The 18,956-nt window shown below is 39.4% G+C and overlaps 1 protein-coding gene and 1 pseudogene across 3 annotated transcripts in view; both read right to left on the bottom strand.

Annotated features, from left to right (window-relative positions):
• Positions 1-5,034: 5,034 nt before the first annotated feature.
• Positions 5,035-18,956, bottom strand: part of GTF2E2 (general transcription factor IIE subunit 2) — a 79,284-nt gene continuing 65,362 nt past the window's right edge. The window contains exons 7-9 of one of the 3 annotated variants that reach the window (XM_043560873.1): positions 6,997-7,112; positions 5,618-5,749; positions 5,035-5,197 (exon numbers count right to left, since the gene is read on the bottom strand). In XM_043560873.1, the coding sequence (XP_043416808.1) occupies positions 5,633-5,749; positions 6,997-7,112 (233 nt within the window). In that variant the 3' untranslated portion in view covers positions 5,035-5,197; positions 5,618-5,632. Of the gene's footprint in view, positions 5,750-6,996; positions 7,113-18,956 lie in introns of those variants that run through there. The other 2 variants (XM_043560864.1, XM_043560882.1) reach the window with 2 other exon arrangements.
• LOC122471808 lies at positions 14,106-15,991 on the bottom strand (annotated as a pseudogene).

The following is an 18,956-nucleotide window of genomic DNA, read 5'->3' on the forward strand; positions in this document are numbered from 1 at the left end:
TGATTGAGATTCTCTCTCTCTCAAAATAAATAAATAAAATTTTCTTAAATGATAAAAAGATACAAAGATCATCATATATTGATAAGAGGGTCAATTCTTCAAGAAGATCTGACAGTTATAAATACTTATGCACCAATATCAGAATATCTAAATATATAGAGCAAAAACTAACAGAGCTAAAAGGAAAAATAAACAGTGAAACATTAGTAGCTGGGGGCTTTAATACCCCACTCAACATGGATGGATCATCCAAAGAACCAGCAGGAAACAGCAGATCTGAACAATACTTACAGACCAAATTGGCCTAACAAACATATACAGAACATTCTCAGGCACGCATGAACATTTTCTAGGATAACCCATATGGTAAGCCAAAAATTAAGTCTCAGGACATTTCATTTAACAAGGTTAAAATCATGCCAAGTATGTTCTCTGACCACAATGGTATGAAACCAGAAATTAATAAAAGAAGGAAAACTGGAAAATTCACAAATATATAGAAATTAAACACTCTCCTGAACCACCAATGGATCAAAGAAGAAATTAAACAGGAAATTAAAAAGTATCTTGAGACAAAAATGCAAACACAATCTACCAAAACTTGAGATGAAGCAAAAGCAGTTCTTAAACAAAGTTCACAGCAATAAACACCTTTAGACAAAACGTAAGACTGCAAATAACTCCAAGCATTAAGGAACTAGAAGAAGAACTCAGCCAAAAGTGAACAGGAGGAAAGATATAATAAAGATTAGAGCAAAAAGAAATATGATACAGAACAGATAAACAATAAAAAAGAGGAGTCAAAGAGATGGTTCTTTGAAAAGATAAAATTGACATTTTGCTAGACTAACCAAGAAAAAGAGAGGATCCAAATCAACATAATTATAAATGAGAAAGGAAACATTACAACAAATACCACAGAAATACAGAGGATAAGAGGCTCTTATGAACTGTATACCAACAAACTAGACAACCTAGAAGAAATGGAAAATAAGTTTTTGTTTAAGTAAGCTCTATGCTCAACATGGGGCTTGAACTCACTACCTCAAGATCAAGAGTCACATGTTCCACTGAGCCAGCCAGGTACCCCAAAATGGAAAACTTAAAAAAAAATTTTTTTTATTAAAATGTTTTTATTATTTATTTTTGAGAGAGCACAAGTGGGAGAGGGGCAGAAAGAGAGGGAGACACAAAATCAGAAGCAGGCTCCAAGCTCAGAGCTGTCAGTACAGAGCCCAACGCAGGGCTTGAACTTGTGAACTGTGAGATCATGACCTGAGCCAAAGTCGGACGCTCAATAGACTGAGCCACCCAGGTGCCCCAGGAATACAACCTACCAACAGAATACAACCTACCAAGTCTAAATCTGGAATAAGCAGAAAATCTAAACAGACTAATTACTAGTAGGAAACTGAATAAGCAATCAAAAATCCCCCAACAAAGAAAACCCAGGACCCAGGATGGCTTCAAGTTGAATTTCACCAAACATTTAAAGAATTAATGCCAATGCTTCTCAAACTTCCAAAAACTCAAAGAGAACATCCCAAAATCATTTTACAAGGCTAGCATTTCAATGGTACCAAAGCCAAAAAGAACACTACTAGAAATAACTGCAGGCCAATATCCCTGATGAACACAAATGCAAAAAAATCTCAATAAAATACTGGCAAACCAAATTTGACAACACATTAAATAGACCTTTCATAACGATCAAGTGGGATTTATCCTTAGGATGCCACAACACTTTAATGTATGCAAATCAATCAATGTGATATACCATATCAACAGAATGATATAAAAAATACCGATACAGAAAAAGCATTTAACAAAATTCAACATCCATTTATGATAAAAACTCAACAAATCAGATACAGAAGGAACATACCAACATGATAAAGGCCATATACGACAAGCCTACAGCTAACATCATATTTAATAGTGAAAGGTTAAAAGCTTTTCCTTGAAGACCAGGAACAAGACAAGGGTGCCCAATCTCACCACTCCTACTCAACATAGTACTGGCAGTGCTAGCCAGAGCAATCAGGCAAGAAAAATAAAAGGCATCAGAACTGGAAAGGAAGTAAAACTGTCTCTATTTGCAGATGACATGATTTTAAATAGAGAAAATCCTAAAGACTCCACCAAAAAACTGCTGGATCTAATCAACAAATTCAGTAAAGTTGCAGGATACAAAATTAACATGCGAAAATCAGCAGCTTTCCTATACACTAACAGATTCGATGCAATCGTTATCAAGATTCCAATGGCATTTTCTACTAAGGCAGAAAAAACACTCCTAAAATTTATATGGAGCCACAAAAGACCCCAAATAGCTAGAGCAATCCTGAGAAAAAACAACAAAGTCAGAGGCATCACACTTCCTGATTTCAAGCTACACTATAATGCTATAGTAATTAAAACAGTATCAAATAGTATCAACTAGTATTTGACAAGGGAGCCAAGAACAGTCAATAAAGCGTCTCTTCAGAAAATGGTGCTGGAAAAATTGGACATTCATACATATAAGAATGAAACTAGACCTCAATATTATACCACTCCCAGAAATTAACTCAAAATGGATTAAAGACTTAAATATAAGAGTGGAAACCATAAAACTCCTAGAAGAAAAGATAGGAAAAAAGCTCCTTGACATGGGTAGATGATGATCTTTTGAATACTACACACAAGCAACAAAATTAGAAATAAACAAATGGGACTATATATATATATATATATATATATATATATATATATATAACCAAAAAGCCTTTACACAGCAAAGAAACAATCTACAAATTGAAAAAAAAACCTACAAATTGGGGAAAAAATATTTGTAAACCATGTATCTGATAAGAGGTTAATATTCAAAAATACAAAAAAACTCATACAAGAAAAAAAAATCAAACTAAAAAGTGGGCAACAGACCACATAGACATTCTTTTAAAGAAAATATACAAATGACCAACAGGCACATGAACAGGTGTTCAACATCACTAATAATTAGGGGAATGGAAATTAAAACCACAGTGAGGCATTTTAATGCTATTAAAATGGCTACCATCAAAAAGACAAGAAATAACAAATGCTGACATGTAGAGAACAGGGAACCCTTGTGCACTACTGGTGAGACTATAAACTGATACAGCCACTAGAGAAAATATTGAGGTTCCTCAAAAAAAGTAAAAAATAGAATTACCATGTAATCTAGCAATCCCACTTCTGGGAATACATCCAAAGTAAAACAAACAAACAAACAAAAAACTATATGGAAGAGCTGTCTGCATCTCCATGGAAACAACCTAAGTTTCTATCAACAGAGAAGTGAATAAAAATTGTGGATGGAATGAAATAATATTAATGGAATACTATTCAGCCGTAATAAGGATGAAATCTGCCATTTGAAACATCGATGAACCTTGACAGCATTATGCTAAGTGAAGTATGACAGATAAACAAAGGCAAATTCTATGTGATCTCACTTATATGTGAAACCAAACGAATAAAATCTCAAAGGCCAAGAGATCAGTCTTGTGGTTATCACAGGCAGGAGTCAGGCAGAGGAAATTGGATGGAGGTGGTGAAAAGGTACAAACTTCCAGTTTCAAGATAAGTAAGTATTGGGATGTAATATACTACAGTTAACACTGCTGTATGGTATATATGAAAGGTATATGATATATATTAAGAGTAAATCTAAGAGTTCTCACCACAAGGAAAAATAATTTGTTTCTATTTTTTTGTATCTATATGAGATGGTGGATATTATCTCTTGTGGTTATTTCATAATATATGTAAGTCAAATCATTATACTGTACACCTTAAACTCATGCTTTATGTCAGTTACATCTCAATAAGACTAGAAAATAAAACTGGCTGATGCATATAGACTACAAAAAAGTAGGTATACTTGGAGATAAGCTTGCACCAGAATTTTCACAAGAAAACTAGTTTTGTGTCATAAGACATTTAATGTTTGAAAAGTTTCTCCTTACTGGCAAAACCACCCATGCACCCCCCCGCCCCCAAAAAAAGAACTGAAACAAAGGCATGTTGAGTTTCCCATGTTCTAAATTACCGTGGGGAGGGGCACCTGGGTGGTTCAGTTGGGTAAGCGTCCAACTCTTGATTTCAGCTCAGGTCATGATCTCAGTGTCAGGCTCTGCGTTGACAGTGCAAAGCCTGCTGGGGGTCCCCTCTCTCTCTCTCTCTCTCTCTCTCACCTTCTCCTGCGTGCTCTTTCTCAAAAATAAAAAAATAAGCTTTTAAATAAACAAGTAAATTACCATGGGGAGCCTTAGTTTTACATCTCCTGGGGCCATGTTTTGGGGCTGGCACGTAAGAAAGACGTAAGCAGTAAGAGGACTATGTAAATGGATGAGAAATAAATAGAAAGGATAAAAACTAAAACAGAAAAAAAACCCTCATCATCTGCACAGAGTTCTTGCCACTCTGGGTTTGCCATCACACCTTTTTTGAGAGCACTGAACCTGATTTTTATAATCTACTGCAATTTCAATTTATGATATGCGGACTGTATGGATCAACCCTAAGGACTCCCACACCATATAACAAGCAGAGGGAAGGAAACAGGTAGTCCGCCACTGAAGGCTGGAACAACCACACAGACTTCCTATAAATTACCATAACTGTTACGAACCCACGGATTAGATAACGGCTTTCATGAGCTCGGCCAGTTGACAGGGAGAGGAGATAGAGGGAGCCTCCCCCGGAAAAACATCACGGTCAGATCCGATGAGGAGGAGCGGGACAGGGTAAAGGTGATGTTTAGGTTGGCCAGAAGACTCGATCCACCTTCGATGGAGATGGCATGAGCCCATGACTTGCAAAATCCAAGAAGCTAAATACTGACTTATGCCGGCTCTGCAATTACAGTGCGGGGCCTGCTTGCAATTCTCTGTCCTTCTCCCTCTGCCCCTCCCCCACTCTTACACACGCATGCGTGTTCTCTCTCAAAATAAACTTTAAAAAAAGCAAATAATACTGACTTATGCTTATAAAAGAAAACATTAAAAATCACATGCAGTGTATCTTTATTGTCACATTTGCTAACAAAGGGGACACGGTGTGTTCCAATTGTGAAATCCGTGTGTTCAGCACCACAGCACAGATGACAGCGTCCGACAAGGTCCCAAACAGGCATCCTGTGGGAGTGAAAGGCCGGAGCTGCCGTCTGCCACTGCCAAGAACAGAAAGAATACAAACTGAATCCACGAACATCTTCGAGTTCCTTCTACAGTGATTTTATTATAAATATGTCCTTTCGGAACAAACAAAATTGCATTCAAGACTATCTGCAAACTTGTTCGAAAGGAAGAAAGGAAGAAAAATGGAACCAGGAACCACTTAGAAAGAGAGATAAGTAGCAAAGACACTTGCATGCCATGCTAAGCGCCTTTCCCCGGAAGTAACAGAAGGTTAACAGGGAATATCACATTAGCCCATTCAATTAAAATACGCTTGGAGTTTGGTAATTTGCTCTTGTTCTGTAAACTGAACTGCTCCTCTCCTCAGTCCTAAGAAATAGAATGGGAAGACAGTCTTCAGAGCCCAGCATCAACAAGAAAGACCTTGACATGGTACTGAACTCTTTGCTCACAAATAAAACTGTTGGCTATTTGCTAGGAGCAATGTCCGAGTAGTCCTTCAGCACTCCAGCCAGATGTTCATTGTGGGTCTTAAACCGTCGCTTTTTCTGTGAAGCAGGTTTTTTCCTTCTCTGAATAGGGGCCTACAAGAAAAGTAAAAACAGATACAGATATTCAGAGTGGCAGAATGGTGAGGATTTACTAACGACACTCAAACCAGCAGCAAAGAAACCTTTTTCCTGCTCAGTTGGCCCAGCCTCCCATACCAATCCCCAGCACAACGGAGCACGTGTTATGGTGCCGTGCACACCCCCATTGAGACTACCTTACCACAACTATTCTCCACACTAAGTGGATTAAAAAAGAGACAGTAAAGCTCTTTGTTTTTCATCTCTATCATTAGGTTTAAGTATATCCAATAAAAAAAGGATCTGAAATATGGCAAAATTGGGGAGTGGACGGGCACACAAAGAATTGTTAAATATTATTCTCCTTTTCTGTACATTTGAAATTTAAAATCACACGATTAAAAAAAAACCCACAAAGCAATGATAGGAAAAAATACCTCATAAAGTGCTGCAACCACACTAATTCATGGAGATCACTGGGCAGTAAATCCTGCCTTTTAAGGAGTCTTAAAAACTCACTGCATAAAACATACACACAATCACAAAGAAGGCGAGCTACAAAGACTGACGGTACACCTGGGAAAGAGGCGGAGCAGAGCAGCTACAGTCTAGGGTGTTGGTAAATTATTCCCCCGACTGGGTTTGTCCTTGGACTACAGACAACTGGTTAGCTGGTACAAGGCAATTAGATCACAAGTCATCTTTCAATTACAAATCCCTCCTCTGATCAAGCTTTGAGACTAAGAGATAGTATCTGGTTCCTAAGGAATCTGAAAGTCAGCAAGGACAATTCAATGTGATCAGGGCTAAGGCAGAGCCAGGTGCCAAGACCACGGGGCTCATGGAGCAAGGGGAGGGGAGCACAATTAAGGTCTTAAAGGCCAAGATGACGAAGCAAGCTCCTTTTAGAAACTGAGAGGGCAACACGTGGGCACTAGAAAACATTCAGTATGACTTGACTTACGAGCAGTCACTGCTAGCACAAGGGCTGGAGGCGTAATGAGGAAAGCTCTCACATGGCTGGGTAGCAGCACCAGGGGGCAGATGTGGGGGCACCAGAGGGCAGAGAGCACCTGTGGCCCTCAATACACCAGACATAATCGGGCTTGCATCTAAGATCACTGATTAGGACGCTGAGAAAAAACTGGAAGGGAGAACTGATTACCAGTTCTTCAGAGAGAACAGAAAGCAGGCTCACAGTTCAAAGAACAGAGGATTATGTTTTCAGGTTTTTGTTTTTTTTTTCCCAGGAGACTACTTACCACTTTCTTTGGTCCAGATTCCTGCATGGAAGAAATACCCTGTCGCTTCAGATATTCTTCAATTTTCTCCTCATCCATTGAATCTACGGTGACACTCCTCCAAAGTTTCTGAAACTCTGCCAACAAGATAGTAGTTATTTTACAGCAGATATTTACAAGCTATAGCATCTGTGATAGAAAGCCAGGCCTAGATAGGATCTCCTCTGGTCTAAATTAGCACATCTAAGATTTCATTATAAAAACAAAGGAAGTGAGGGGGCCTGGGTGGCTCAGTCCAGTTAAGGACTTAATCTCAGGGTCCTGAGTTTGAGCCCCCAAGTCGGGCTCCACGCTGGGTGTGGAGCCTACTTAAAACAACAACAAAGGAAGTAAGACAAAAACACTCAAGTGCTGGACAGTGAGTAGCAGACTGGGAACACAGACTGGCCAGAATAGTAGTGTTCTATTCTTAGTCTAGTAAATGAACGGCCATGTCATTGAGAATTCCCTGCTTTCCTGAGGAAGAGCAGTTGACAGTCCAAAAATCAGTTTTCTCCAGTGAAATAATTCAAAATTCCGGATCATTCTCTGAGCTCCGTATACTCCATTTCCTTTCCCTCTCAGTAAAAACAAACAAGAAGGGAGATAGGGAACCAAAGTTTTATATGGGAATAAGGAGTTATAAAAGTGTATTAACAGAAGAAATTTTTGAAACTAAATACCTAGAGATGGGTGACTAAGAGGTCATAAAGACTTAACAGAGTTTGGGGCAGTTATTTTATAGAATGGCCCTCAATTGGGGGTTGTCTGATCTTTCTTCACGATTAAATTGAGGTAGTGCATTTTTGGCAAGAATATCACAGAAATGATGCTGTGCCCTTCTCAGTGCAAAGCGTCCATGATGTCAGTGTCTATTACTGAGGCTGAAACTGATCGCTGGTTAAGCTGGTATTGTCAGAGTTCTCCACCATGAAGCTATTATTTTTCCTTTTGTAATTAATAAGGACCTTATGGGGAAATCTACTGAGACTAAGCAAATATTCTGTTTCTCATCATAGTTTTTGCTAACTTTAGCATCCACGGACAGCTCCTGCCTACAATTATTACTTGTGGGTTTGCCTAATGGCAAATTATTTCCATCATTCCTTCCAGATGTGTAAATTAGGATTCTACTATAAGGAAGGACTATTTTTCCTCCATTTGTCCAGTTGTTTATTTGATGTAGTATGGACTCATGGATACTTATTTCATGGATTACAATTGATTACTATCATTTTGTTGTTCAAACATGCTGGCTTTGGTCATTGAGATCCCCTTCAAATTGTTCCTGTATCTTTTTTACTTCACTTTTTATTCTTTGGTATTTTTGTTTGTTTTGTTGAGCACTTATTTTCAGGTACCAAAAGATGTTCCAAGCTCATCTTGTATTTCCCCAAATTTGAAATCAAAAAATTCATCAAGGAGTCCTGACTGCCTTTATTGGAGAATGCTGTTTAGAAACCAAAATCTGGGGGCGGGCCTAGGTGGCTCAGTTGGTTAGGTATCTGACTCTTGATTTTGGTTCAGGTCATGCTCTCACGGTCCATGGGATCAAGCCCCATATCACGCTCTGTACTCAAAGTGCAGAGCCTACTTGGGATTCTCTGTCTCTTCCTCTCTCTCTGCCACTCCCCCACTCACGTGCACATATGCACTCTCTCTCAAAATAAACATTATTTTTAAATCCTTAATAATAAAAAAAAAAAAAAACCAAAATCTGGGCACTGTTTTCTTTTTCGGTCAGGATTTTCTTCTCTTTTTTCCCTCAATAATAGCAAATGATTAGGGGATTCTGAATTTAAAGGCAGATGATGGGTTTCAGCAGAGGACCTCCAAGTATCATGAAAGTCAGGCATGCTCTAACTATAAAGGTAAATAAAACAGGAACAGATTTAGAAATCTTGTAACAAGGAAAAAAACAGGCTAGAATTTATAAACTCAGATTGGAGCTTCTGAACTGAAGAAATCCCTGTCCCACTCGAACTAAGAATGAAAACTGTGTAACAGAAAGTACGCCAGGGAAGGAAAGGAAATAAGCAAACTCGTTAAAGAGGTTTTACCAAATAATGCATTCACATTTGGGCTATACCCAGACCTTCCCTGTGAAATGCAAACTCAGCATAACTGTACAGCACACAGCCTGGGAGCCAGACAGCCTGAATGTGAATCCAGTCATTCCATTTACTACGTAACACGGGGCAAGTCACTTAACCTCTCTGCCTCAGTTTCCTGATCTGCAAACAGGGATGATAATAATACCTGTCTCACAGAGTTGTGCATATTAAATGAGCTAATGTATGTATTACCTGCAAAGAAAAAAGCACTATCTATACCTGTTACAGTTATCATCATCCAACATCTATCATCTCTTATTTCTAGGTGCTAACACCACTAAATGAAAGTGGTATAAAATACCTAAGAAAAGGACGGGCTAACAGATATGGGATGATCTCATTTACATAAAATAGAAAAAACTAAAATTCTAAAAATTTATTTAAAGACAAAGTACACACATATGAAATGAATCATAAAGGTCTGGAAAAACACACACCAATGTATATCCCCAGGCAGGAACAAATAGTTTGCTTGGTGGATTTCCACTTTTGTGCTATACTACTGTTGAAAAAAAAATTTTAATATGCTGACGTACTTACATATTACTAGTAAATTTTCTTAAATACGTCACAACCTAAGAATAAGGAGGATTATGCTTACTATAATTAAAACACATTGCTTTTTCTTACATCCAAATTAGACCTCAGGCTCTAAGAGTACTTGAGTTAAGGTGTGCCGTTGCCATTAAAAAATGGAGCAGAGGGGTACCTGAGTAACTCGGTTGAGTGTCCGACTTCGGCTCAGGTCATGATCTCGTGGTCTGTGAGTTCAAGCCCCACATCAGGCTCTGTGCTGACAGCCTAGAGCCTCGATCCTGCTTCAGATTCTGTGTCTCCTCCTCTCTCTCTCTGCCCCTCCCCTGCTCGCACTGTGTCTCCCTCTCTCTCTCAAAAATAAATACACATTAAAAAAAATAAAAATTAAAAAAAATTTTAAAAGGAACAGATTCTCATATAGCAATGTACTACATCTTCCTGCATTTTCCTTGTATATTAAGGTGCTTCCTTTTTCCTCACAAGTATTATTATCCATTTTGCACCTCTAAATACAAGGACATTTCTCAATTCACCTCACCCTCTAAAGTACTAATCCTAAATTTTTGACATTATCAAATGATTTCTCTTGTGTGTGACAGAAAAATGCTTCCCCTCAAAATGTCTACATCTCAAACCCCAGAACCTGTGAATGTATTACCTTATATAGCAAAAGGGACTTTGAAGATAGGATTAAAAATCTGGACATGGGGAGATTACCCGGTATTATCTTGGTGGGCCCAATGTAATCAAAGGATCCGTATCAGGGAAAGAGAGAAGTAGGAGAGTCAGTGGAGATGTGACAGTAGGAGACACCAGAAGGACTAAGGGCCGTGAGCCAAGAAATCCAGGCTCCTCTACAAGTTGGAAAAGGGGATGAAACAAATTCTCCCTGAGACTCTCCAGAAGGAAGACAGCCTTTGCTGACCCAGTTTAGACATCAAACTTCCAGAACAGAAAGTAAATGAATAACTTTGTGTTGTTTTAAGCCACCAAATTCATGGTAATTTGTCACAGCAGCAATAGAAAACTAATATACACAGCTTTAGATTCTTCTTCTTTAAAAAGTATGATTTAAAGGGCGCATGGGTGGCTCAGTCAGTCAAAGAGTCCAACTCTTGATCTCGGCTCTGGTCATGATTTCAGGGTTCGTAAGATGGAGCCCCGAATCGGATGCTGCACTGACAGCGCACGGCCTGCTTGGGATCCTCTTTCTTTCTCTCTGCCCTTCCTCCTGCTCTCACGCGTGTGCATGCGTGCACGCTATCTCTCTCAAAATAAGCATTTTTTAAAGTATAATTTAAGCAGATGAGGTTATACAAACAATTAATATTTCCTTCTCAGCACTCCAACAAATACTTGTTGAGAACTGTCACTAACATGGTGTTACATGCTGGACATCTGTAAAGAATACACACGGTTTGTGTGGCAGTGCGACGGGGCAGAAAAGGCAGACTGTGGTTGGGAAGGATGAAAAAAACTTGGCAGTAGTTCATGTTCTTAGTGATCCTACACAAATACAACCCTGAACAATGGCACTTTTTACTCAGGGTAAAGTGACACCAGCGCAAACAGCAAAGAAAAGAAGCCCTGAGGTAACTCTGAAAACTGCTTTGCAATGGGAGAAACACCACCCTCAAAGGGAAACATACTTTTGAGTAACTACTTTTTAATCTTCCTTTTATTAAGGTATAATTTATACAGAACCAAATTTACACGTTTTGGTGTACAGTTCCTGAAGTTTTAGCAAACATACAAGGCATGTGAACACCATCACAGAAACAATATAGAACAATTCCATGAGTGCAAAAAACATCCCTGTGCTCCAAAGTCAACCCCTCTACCCACCCTAAGCTCCTGGCAACCACGATTATCTGTTCCTATAGTTTTATTTCCCAAGAATATCATAAACATGTCATATAACTACAATAAGACAATATGTAGCCTTTTGAATTCTGACTTCCTTCCCTAAGCATGACACTGAGATTTATCCACACTACTGGGCATGTCAATACCTTTGTTCCTTTTTGTTGCTGAGCTGTATTCCACTGCAAGCATGTACCACACTTGGAGGCAATTAAGGGACAGTTGAAGGCCATCTGAGTTATTTCCAGGTTTGGGCACTTAAGAATAGAGTTGATATTTATAAATGCATATGGATTTTGAGTGAATGTGGGTAAAAATCTAAGAGTAGGATGGCTGAGTCCCACCATAATATATATTACAATGTAGTAATAAACATTTAACTTTCCAAAGAATATATTTGGAACCACACTACACATTATGCAAAAATTAATTCAAATCATCCAAGACCTAAATGTAAGAGTTAAAACTGTAACCCTTAGAAATAAAAACAGGAGCATACATCTTTGTGATTAGGCAGTGTATTCTTAGGATGCCAAAAGCACAAGCAACAAAAGACAAACAGATAAACTATACTTCATCCAAATTAAAAACTTTTATACCTCAAAGGACACTATCAAGGAAGTGAAAAGACAACCCACAGAATGGAAGAAAATATTCAGAAAGCATGTATCTTATTAGAGACTTGTATCCAGAATAAAGAGCTCTATAAAGAAAAAAATTTTTAAAAACCATCTAACCTTTAAAATGGACAAAGAAATTTGAATAAACATTTCTCAAAAGGAAATAGGTAAATGACCACTAAGCACATGAAAAGATGCTCAACACCATTAGTCACTAGGGAAACGGAAATCAAAACCACAATAAGATACCACTCATTTCACACCAGAAAGATAGCTAAAATCAAAGTGTTGGCATGGATGTGGGGAAGCTGGAACCCCCAAACATTGGTGAATATAAAGCGATGTGGCCAACTCTGCAAAAGCAGCCTGGCAATTCTTCAAAAAGTTAAAGAATTACCACATCCCACTCCTAGGTATAGATTTAAGAGAAATGAAAACAAGTCCACACAAAAACTTGGACACAAATGTTCATAGTACCATTGTTCATAAAAGCCAAAAAGTAGAAACAATTCAACTGTCCATCAGCAGAGGAAAGGATAAATGAATGTGGTATATCCATACAAAGTAATTTTTTTTTTTTTTTTTAGTTTATTTACTTTTAAAGAAACAGAGTGCAAGTAGGGGAGGGACAGAGAGAGAATCCCAAGCAGCCTCTGCACTGCCAGTTGTGAAGACAGACATGGGGCTCAAACCCATGAAACACAAGATCATGACTTGAGCCAAAACCAAGAGTTGGATGCTCGACCGGCTGAGCTATCCAGGTGCCCCAAAGTAATATTCTTTTCTAGCATAAGCATTTAGTGCTTTATATTTCCCTTTAACCACTGCGGTAGCTGCAGCCCAGAATTTTGATATTCTTTCACTTATTTCAACATTTTTTTCCGCTTTCCTTGTGATTTCCTCCTTGAACCATGAACTATTTCAACGTGTTATTTAATGTCCAAATAGTTTGGAGAATTTCCAAATATATCCCAAATTTCCAGTATAATTCCATAATGGTCCAAGCACATCCTTTGTATGCTTTCAGTTCTTTTAAGTTCATTAAGGTTTTGTGGCTCAGAATACCATCTGTTTTGGTGACTATCTCAAGTGCACTGGAAAGTGTATGTATTCTACTGTTTATTGGATAGTCTGTTCATAAATGTCAATTAGGTCAAGTTGGTTGACAGTGTTAAGACTTTCATATCCATACTAATTTGCCATTTACTTGTTTAATTACTGAGAAGTGTTGTGGACTTCAATCTTAATTGTGAATTTGTCTTTCTCCTTTCAGTTTTATCTATTTGTAACTTTGGAAGCTCTGTTGTTAGGTATATATTTAGGACTTATTCTTGGAGAATTAAATCCTTAATCATTACATAATATTCCTCTTTATCCTTGGTAATTTGCTCTCAAGTCTACTTTGATTCTAGCTTTCCTTTGATTAGTATTTGTATGGCTATCATTTTATACCCTTTTAGTTTTTTCAAGGGAGAGAGAATTTTATGTGTACAAGTTTTTTGAGTTTTTTTAGTTTATTTTTGAGAGTGCGCACATTGCGCAATTGGGGGAGAGGCAGAGAGAGAATCCCAAGCAGGCTCCACGCAGCATGGAGCCCAATGGAAGGCTCAATCTCACAACTGCAAGATTATGACCTGCGCCAAAATCAAGAGATACTTAACAAGTGAGCCGCTCAGGTGCTCCACAAGTTTATTTTTAACATGAAGTGTTATATTAGTTTCAGGTGTACAATACAGTGATTCAACAATTCCATACATCACCTGGTAGTCATCATGACAAGTGCACCCCTTAAGCCCCATCACCTATTTAAGCCATCCCACCACCCTACCTCCCCTCTGGTAAACATCAGTTTGTTGTCAGTAACTGTGTTTCTTAACTTGTCTTCCCACCCCGCCCTTTGCTCATTTGTCTTGTTTCTTAAATTCCACAAGTGAAATCATACGGTACTTGTCTTCCTTTTACTTATTTAGCTTAGCATTATACTCTCCAGCTCCATCCATGTTGTTAAAAAGATTTCATTCTTTTTTATGGCTGAATAATATTGCATATTGCGTGTGTGACACACACATAAGTATATTACATCTTTGGGCGGGGGGGGGGGGAGGGGGACAGTTCAAGGTTTTGTTTATTTGAGTAGTCTGTAGCCATTGTAGCCATCATCATGTTTGATCCTGAAAGCAGGGAGAGAAAATTTTTGGACACATTTTGGAGTCTGAGACACTAAGGCCAAAGTGGGCTCCTGGCAGGGTCATGGTCACAGCCAGTAGAGAAGACAGCTCTGAAGCTGTGTGAGGCTGTGTCCCAGGCAACAGCAAGCCATAAGCCTGCCCTAGAGAGTCATATGCACAGAAATGTGTACCGGCCTGGGTGGGGACACGGCAGACCCCTCCCACCCCACCTGGCCTGCACCCTCTTAAGCTATGCCTTTCCCAGTCTCCTTGAGAGCCCACCACCCAACAGCAGTCGAGATGGTGGCTCCCTGTGCACATTCACACAAACACACCTACCCTCCATGCGTACAGCTCCAGGACAGGCAGCCCAGGCAGAGGCACACAGCTTCCTTCATGAGCACACAATACACCCACACTCAAGCTCCATATGAAGCTCAGGTCCAAGCAGAAGCACCTGCAGCCTTGCCCATCACAGGCACAGTGGCAGGGGGTGATCCCTGGGTAGGCAAGTAGGGTGGCCATACCCAGTGTCACAGCCTCTCCAGTTGGCCTTTGACTCCTTGATGTCATTCACAAGGTTCTGGGCCAGGAAGATACCAGAGATCTGGAGGAGGGCAATGCCCACAAAGACCCTAGCAACAATGATCAGGTTGTCCTGCAGCCACTTCTCAAACTGGCCCATGCAGCCCTTGGTGTGGATGGAGTCCTGCTGCTCCAGCCCTAGTTTGAGCCAGCAATCATAGTCACACTGGGTGTTGAGGACATCTACTGGGTCCCTGACAAAGCAGAAGGGTACCCCACAGTGCTCCTGGCACAGGTTCAAGTTGGGGCAGTTGAAATAGATACTGAGGTTCCAACCATTAGGCCCTCAGGCTTTGCAGCAAAACCAATATTCCTGAACAAAGACAATGAGGTTCTGGAGGTCAATGTCATCCTGGCAATCCTTGACATTATTGTTGATGGAAGAAATTGAACTGGTCTTAAATCCAGTCATTGAGTATGAAGGCTCGGATCCTTTTTGCAGCTCCAGGAAGAAGACAAGGCTGAGAAACAAGGAGAAAACCTTGAGGGGTTAAGTGTTCTCCCAGAGAGCCCCAATGCAGCCAGCAAAGTCCAGTGCCAACACGACACCTCCAACCACTACAAACAGCCACATGGGGTGGAGGACTCCCAGGTCTGTCAACATGGAGATTGTGGAAAGAACTCCCTTCTCACCCCAGGCCCATAAGCCAATGGCCAGGAACAGAGATCCCAGCGCCCAAAAGACAATGTTGAAGCCAAATAGGAAATATCTTCTGCAGTAATCAACTTTGGGTTCCTGGAAGTGCTGGTGTTTGCCCAGCATGGTCAGCTGGCCCAGAAACTGGAGCTGTGGCCAGGCTAGCCGTCCACAGGCCACCCTGGGCTAGAGCAGCCCGGGTTATACCACATCTTCTTTATCCATTCATCAGTCAACAGACACTTGGGATGCTTCCATATCTTGGCTGTTGTAAATAATGCTACTATAAACATAGGGGTGCAGGTTTCCCTTTGAGTTAGTGTTCTTGTACTCTGGGTAAACACCCACTAGTGCAAATGAATGGTAGAACAGTTCTTTCTTTCTTTTACTTTTATTTTTTAAAATTTACATCCACATTAGCATATAGTACAACAATGATTTCAGGAATAGATTCCTTAGTGCCCCTTACCCATTTAGCTCATTCCCCCTCCCACAACCCCTTCAGTAACCCTCAGTTTGTTCTCCATATTTATGCATCTCTTCTGTTTTGTCCCCCTCCCTATTTTTATATTATTTTTCCCTTCCCTTCTGTTCATCTGTTTTGTCTCTTAAAGTCCTATGAGTGAAGTCATATGATTTCTCTCTTTCTCTAATTTCACTGAGCAGAATACCCTCCAGTTCCATCCACATAGTTGCAAATGGCAAGATTTCATTCTGTTTGATTGCCAAGTAATACTCCATTGTATATATACACCACTTCTTCTTTATCCATTCATCCATCGATGGACATTTGGGCTCTTTCCATACTTTGGCTATTGTTGATGGTGCTGCTATAAACATGGGGGTGCTGGTGTCCCTTCAAAAGAGCACACCTGTATCCCTTGGATAAATACCTAGTAGTGCAATTGCTGGGTCGTAGGGTAGTTCTATTTTTAGCTTTTTGAGGAACCTCCACATTGTTTTCCAGAGTGGCTGCACCAGTTTGCATTCCCACCAGCAGTGAAAAGATACCCTCTTTCTCTGCATCCTTGCCAACATCTGTCCTTGCCTGAGTTGTTAATTTTAGCCATTCTGACAGGTGTGAGGTGGTATCTCATTGTGGTTTTGATTTGTATTTCCCTGATGATGAGTGCTGTTGAGCATTTTTTCATGTGTCTGTTTGCCATCTGGATGTCTTCTTTGGAGAAGTATCTATTCGTGTCTTTTGCCCACTTCTTCACTGGGTTATTTGTTATTTGGGTGTTGAGTTTGATAAGTTCTTTATAGATTTTGGATAGTAACCCTTTATCTAATATGTCATTTGCAAATCTTCTCCCATTCTGTTGGTTGCCTTTTAGCTTTGATGATTGTTTCCTTCACTGTGCAGCTTTTTATTTTGATGAGGTCCCAGTAGTTTATTTTTGCTTTTGCTTCCCTTGCCTCAGGAGACGTGTTGAGTAAGAAGTTGCTGCGGCCAAGATCAAAGAGGTTTTTGCCTGCTTTCTCCTCAAGGATTTTGATGGCTTCCTGTCTCACATTTAGGTCTTTCATCCGTTTTGAGTTTATTTTTGTGTATGGTGTAAGAAAGTGGCCCAGGTTCATTCTTCTGCATGTCGCTGTCCAGTTTTCCCAGCACCACTTACTGAAGAGACTGTCTTTATTCCATTGGATACTCTTTCCTGCTTTGTCAAAGATGAGTTGGCCATACGTTTGTGGGTCCATTTCTGGGTTCTCTATTCTGTTCCATTGATCTGAGTGTCTGTTCTTGTGCCAGTACCACTGTCTTGATGATTACAGCTTTGTAGTATAGCTTGAAGTCTGGGATTGTGATGCCTCCTGCTTTGGTTTTCTTTTTCAAGATTGCTTTGGCTATTTGGGGTCTTTTCTGATTTCTATTTTTAACTTTCTGAGGAACAACCATACTGTTTTCCACAGTGGCTGCACCAGTACATCTTTTTACTTTTAACCCATGTCTTCATATTTAAAGTGAGTTTCTTATAGACAGCATATACCAAGGTCTTGCTTTTGTATCTAATCTCAAAATCTGTCTTAATTATCATCTGTAGACAATTTACATCTGCCTTAATTATTATGTTTGAACAGTTTAACAGTGAAAAGTATGTTAGATGATTTTGGATGTTTAAACAGATGAAAATCTGTCTTAATTCGTATATTTACATGATTTACATTTAACATAATTATTAATATGGTTGGAATAAAATCTATCACCTTACTGTTTCTATTTGTTCCGTGTACTCCTTGTTTTTTCCTTCTGTTTCTGTGTTCATGTAGATTAACTGAATGTATTTTTTCTGATTACATTTTATATCTGCTATTAGCACCTTATTTATGCATTTTTTTTTTAATTTTTTTTTTTTTCAACGTTTATTTATTTTTGGGACAGAGAGAGACAGAGCATGAACAGGGGAGGGGCAGAGAGAGAGGGAGACACAGAATCGGAAACAGGCTCCAGGCTCCAAGCCATCAGCCCAGAGCCCGACGCGGGGCTCGAACTCACGGACCGTGAGATCGTGACCTGGCTGAAGTCGGCCGCTTAACCGACTGCGCCACCCAGGCGCCCCTATGCATTTTTTTATTGAGTACTTAACTGACACTTAAAACTGTATTAAGTTTAGGTATAGAACACAATGATTTGATATGTGCAAAATGACTGCCACAGTAATTAAACACCCATCACCACACAATTTTTTTCCCTTGTGATGACAACTTTTAAGATCTACTCTCTTAACTTTCAAATGTACAATACAGTATTTTTAACTGTGGTTACTTATTTTTTGAAAACAATGGTTTTAGTGGTTGTCCTAAGATTTATAATACATGTCTAATTAATCCCAGTGTAGCTGCAAGTAAATTATACCAGTTCACATGTAATGTAAAGATGTTATAATAGTCTTCCCTCTACTTTGAGCTGTCATAACCTTTACTTTTATATTTGCTGTAAACATAAAATGGATTTCTATTACTTTTGCTTTATAGTCAGCTATCTTTCAAAGCAATTACTAAAATATTTTTAATTTTTTTAAAATGTTTATTTTTGAGAGAAAGAGAGCACAAGCAGGGAAGAGGCACAGAGAGAGGGAGACACAGAATCCAAAGTAGGCTCCAGGCTCTGAGCTGTCCACACAGAGCCTAACGCAGGGCTTGAACTCATGAACTGTGAGATTGTGACCTGAGCTGCAGTTGAATGCTTAACTGACTGAGCCACCCAGGCACCCCAAGAATGAATTTTTATTAGACATTTTTAAATGTAATTTAAAAATAATTTCCTTACCAGAAATTATTATATGTTAATGCAGGTCTAATGACAATGACTTATCTCAGTTTCTGTGATACTGACAGAATATTACTCTGAAAGACCAGTTCTCCTTCATTTTTAAAAGACCGTTTTTGGGGTGCCTGGGGGGCTCAGTCGGTTAAC

This window comes from Prionailurus bengalensis, chromosome B1 (assembly GCF_016509475.1).
Source record: "Prionailurus bengalensis isolate Pbe53 chromosome B1, Fcat_Pben_1.1_paternal_pri, whole genome shotgun sequence".
NCBI lineage: Eukaryota > Metazoa > Chordata > Mammalia > Carnivora > Felidae > Prionailurus > Prionailurus bengalensis.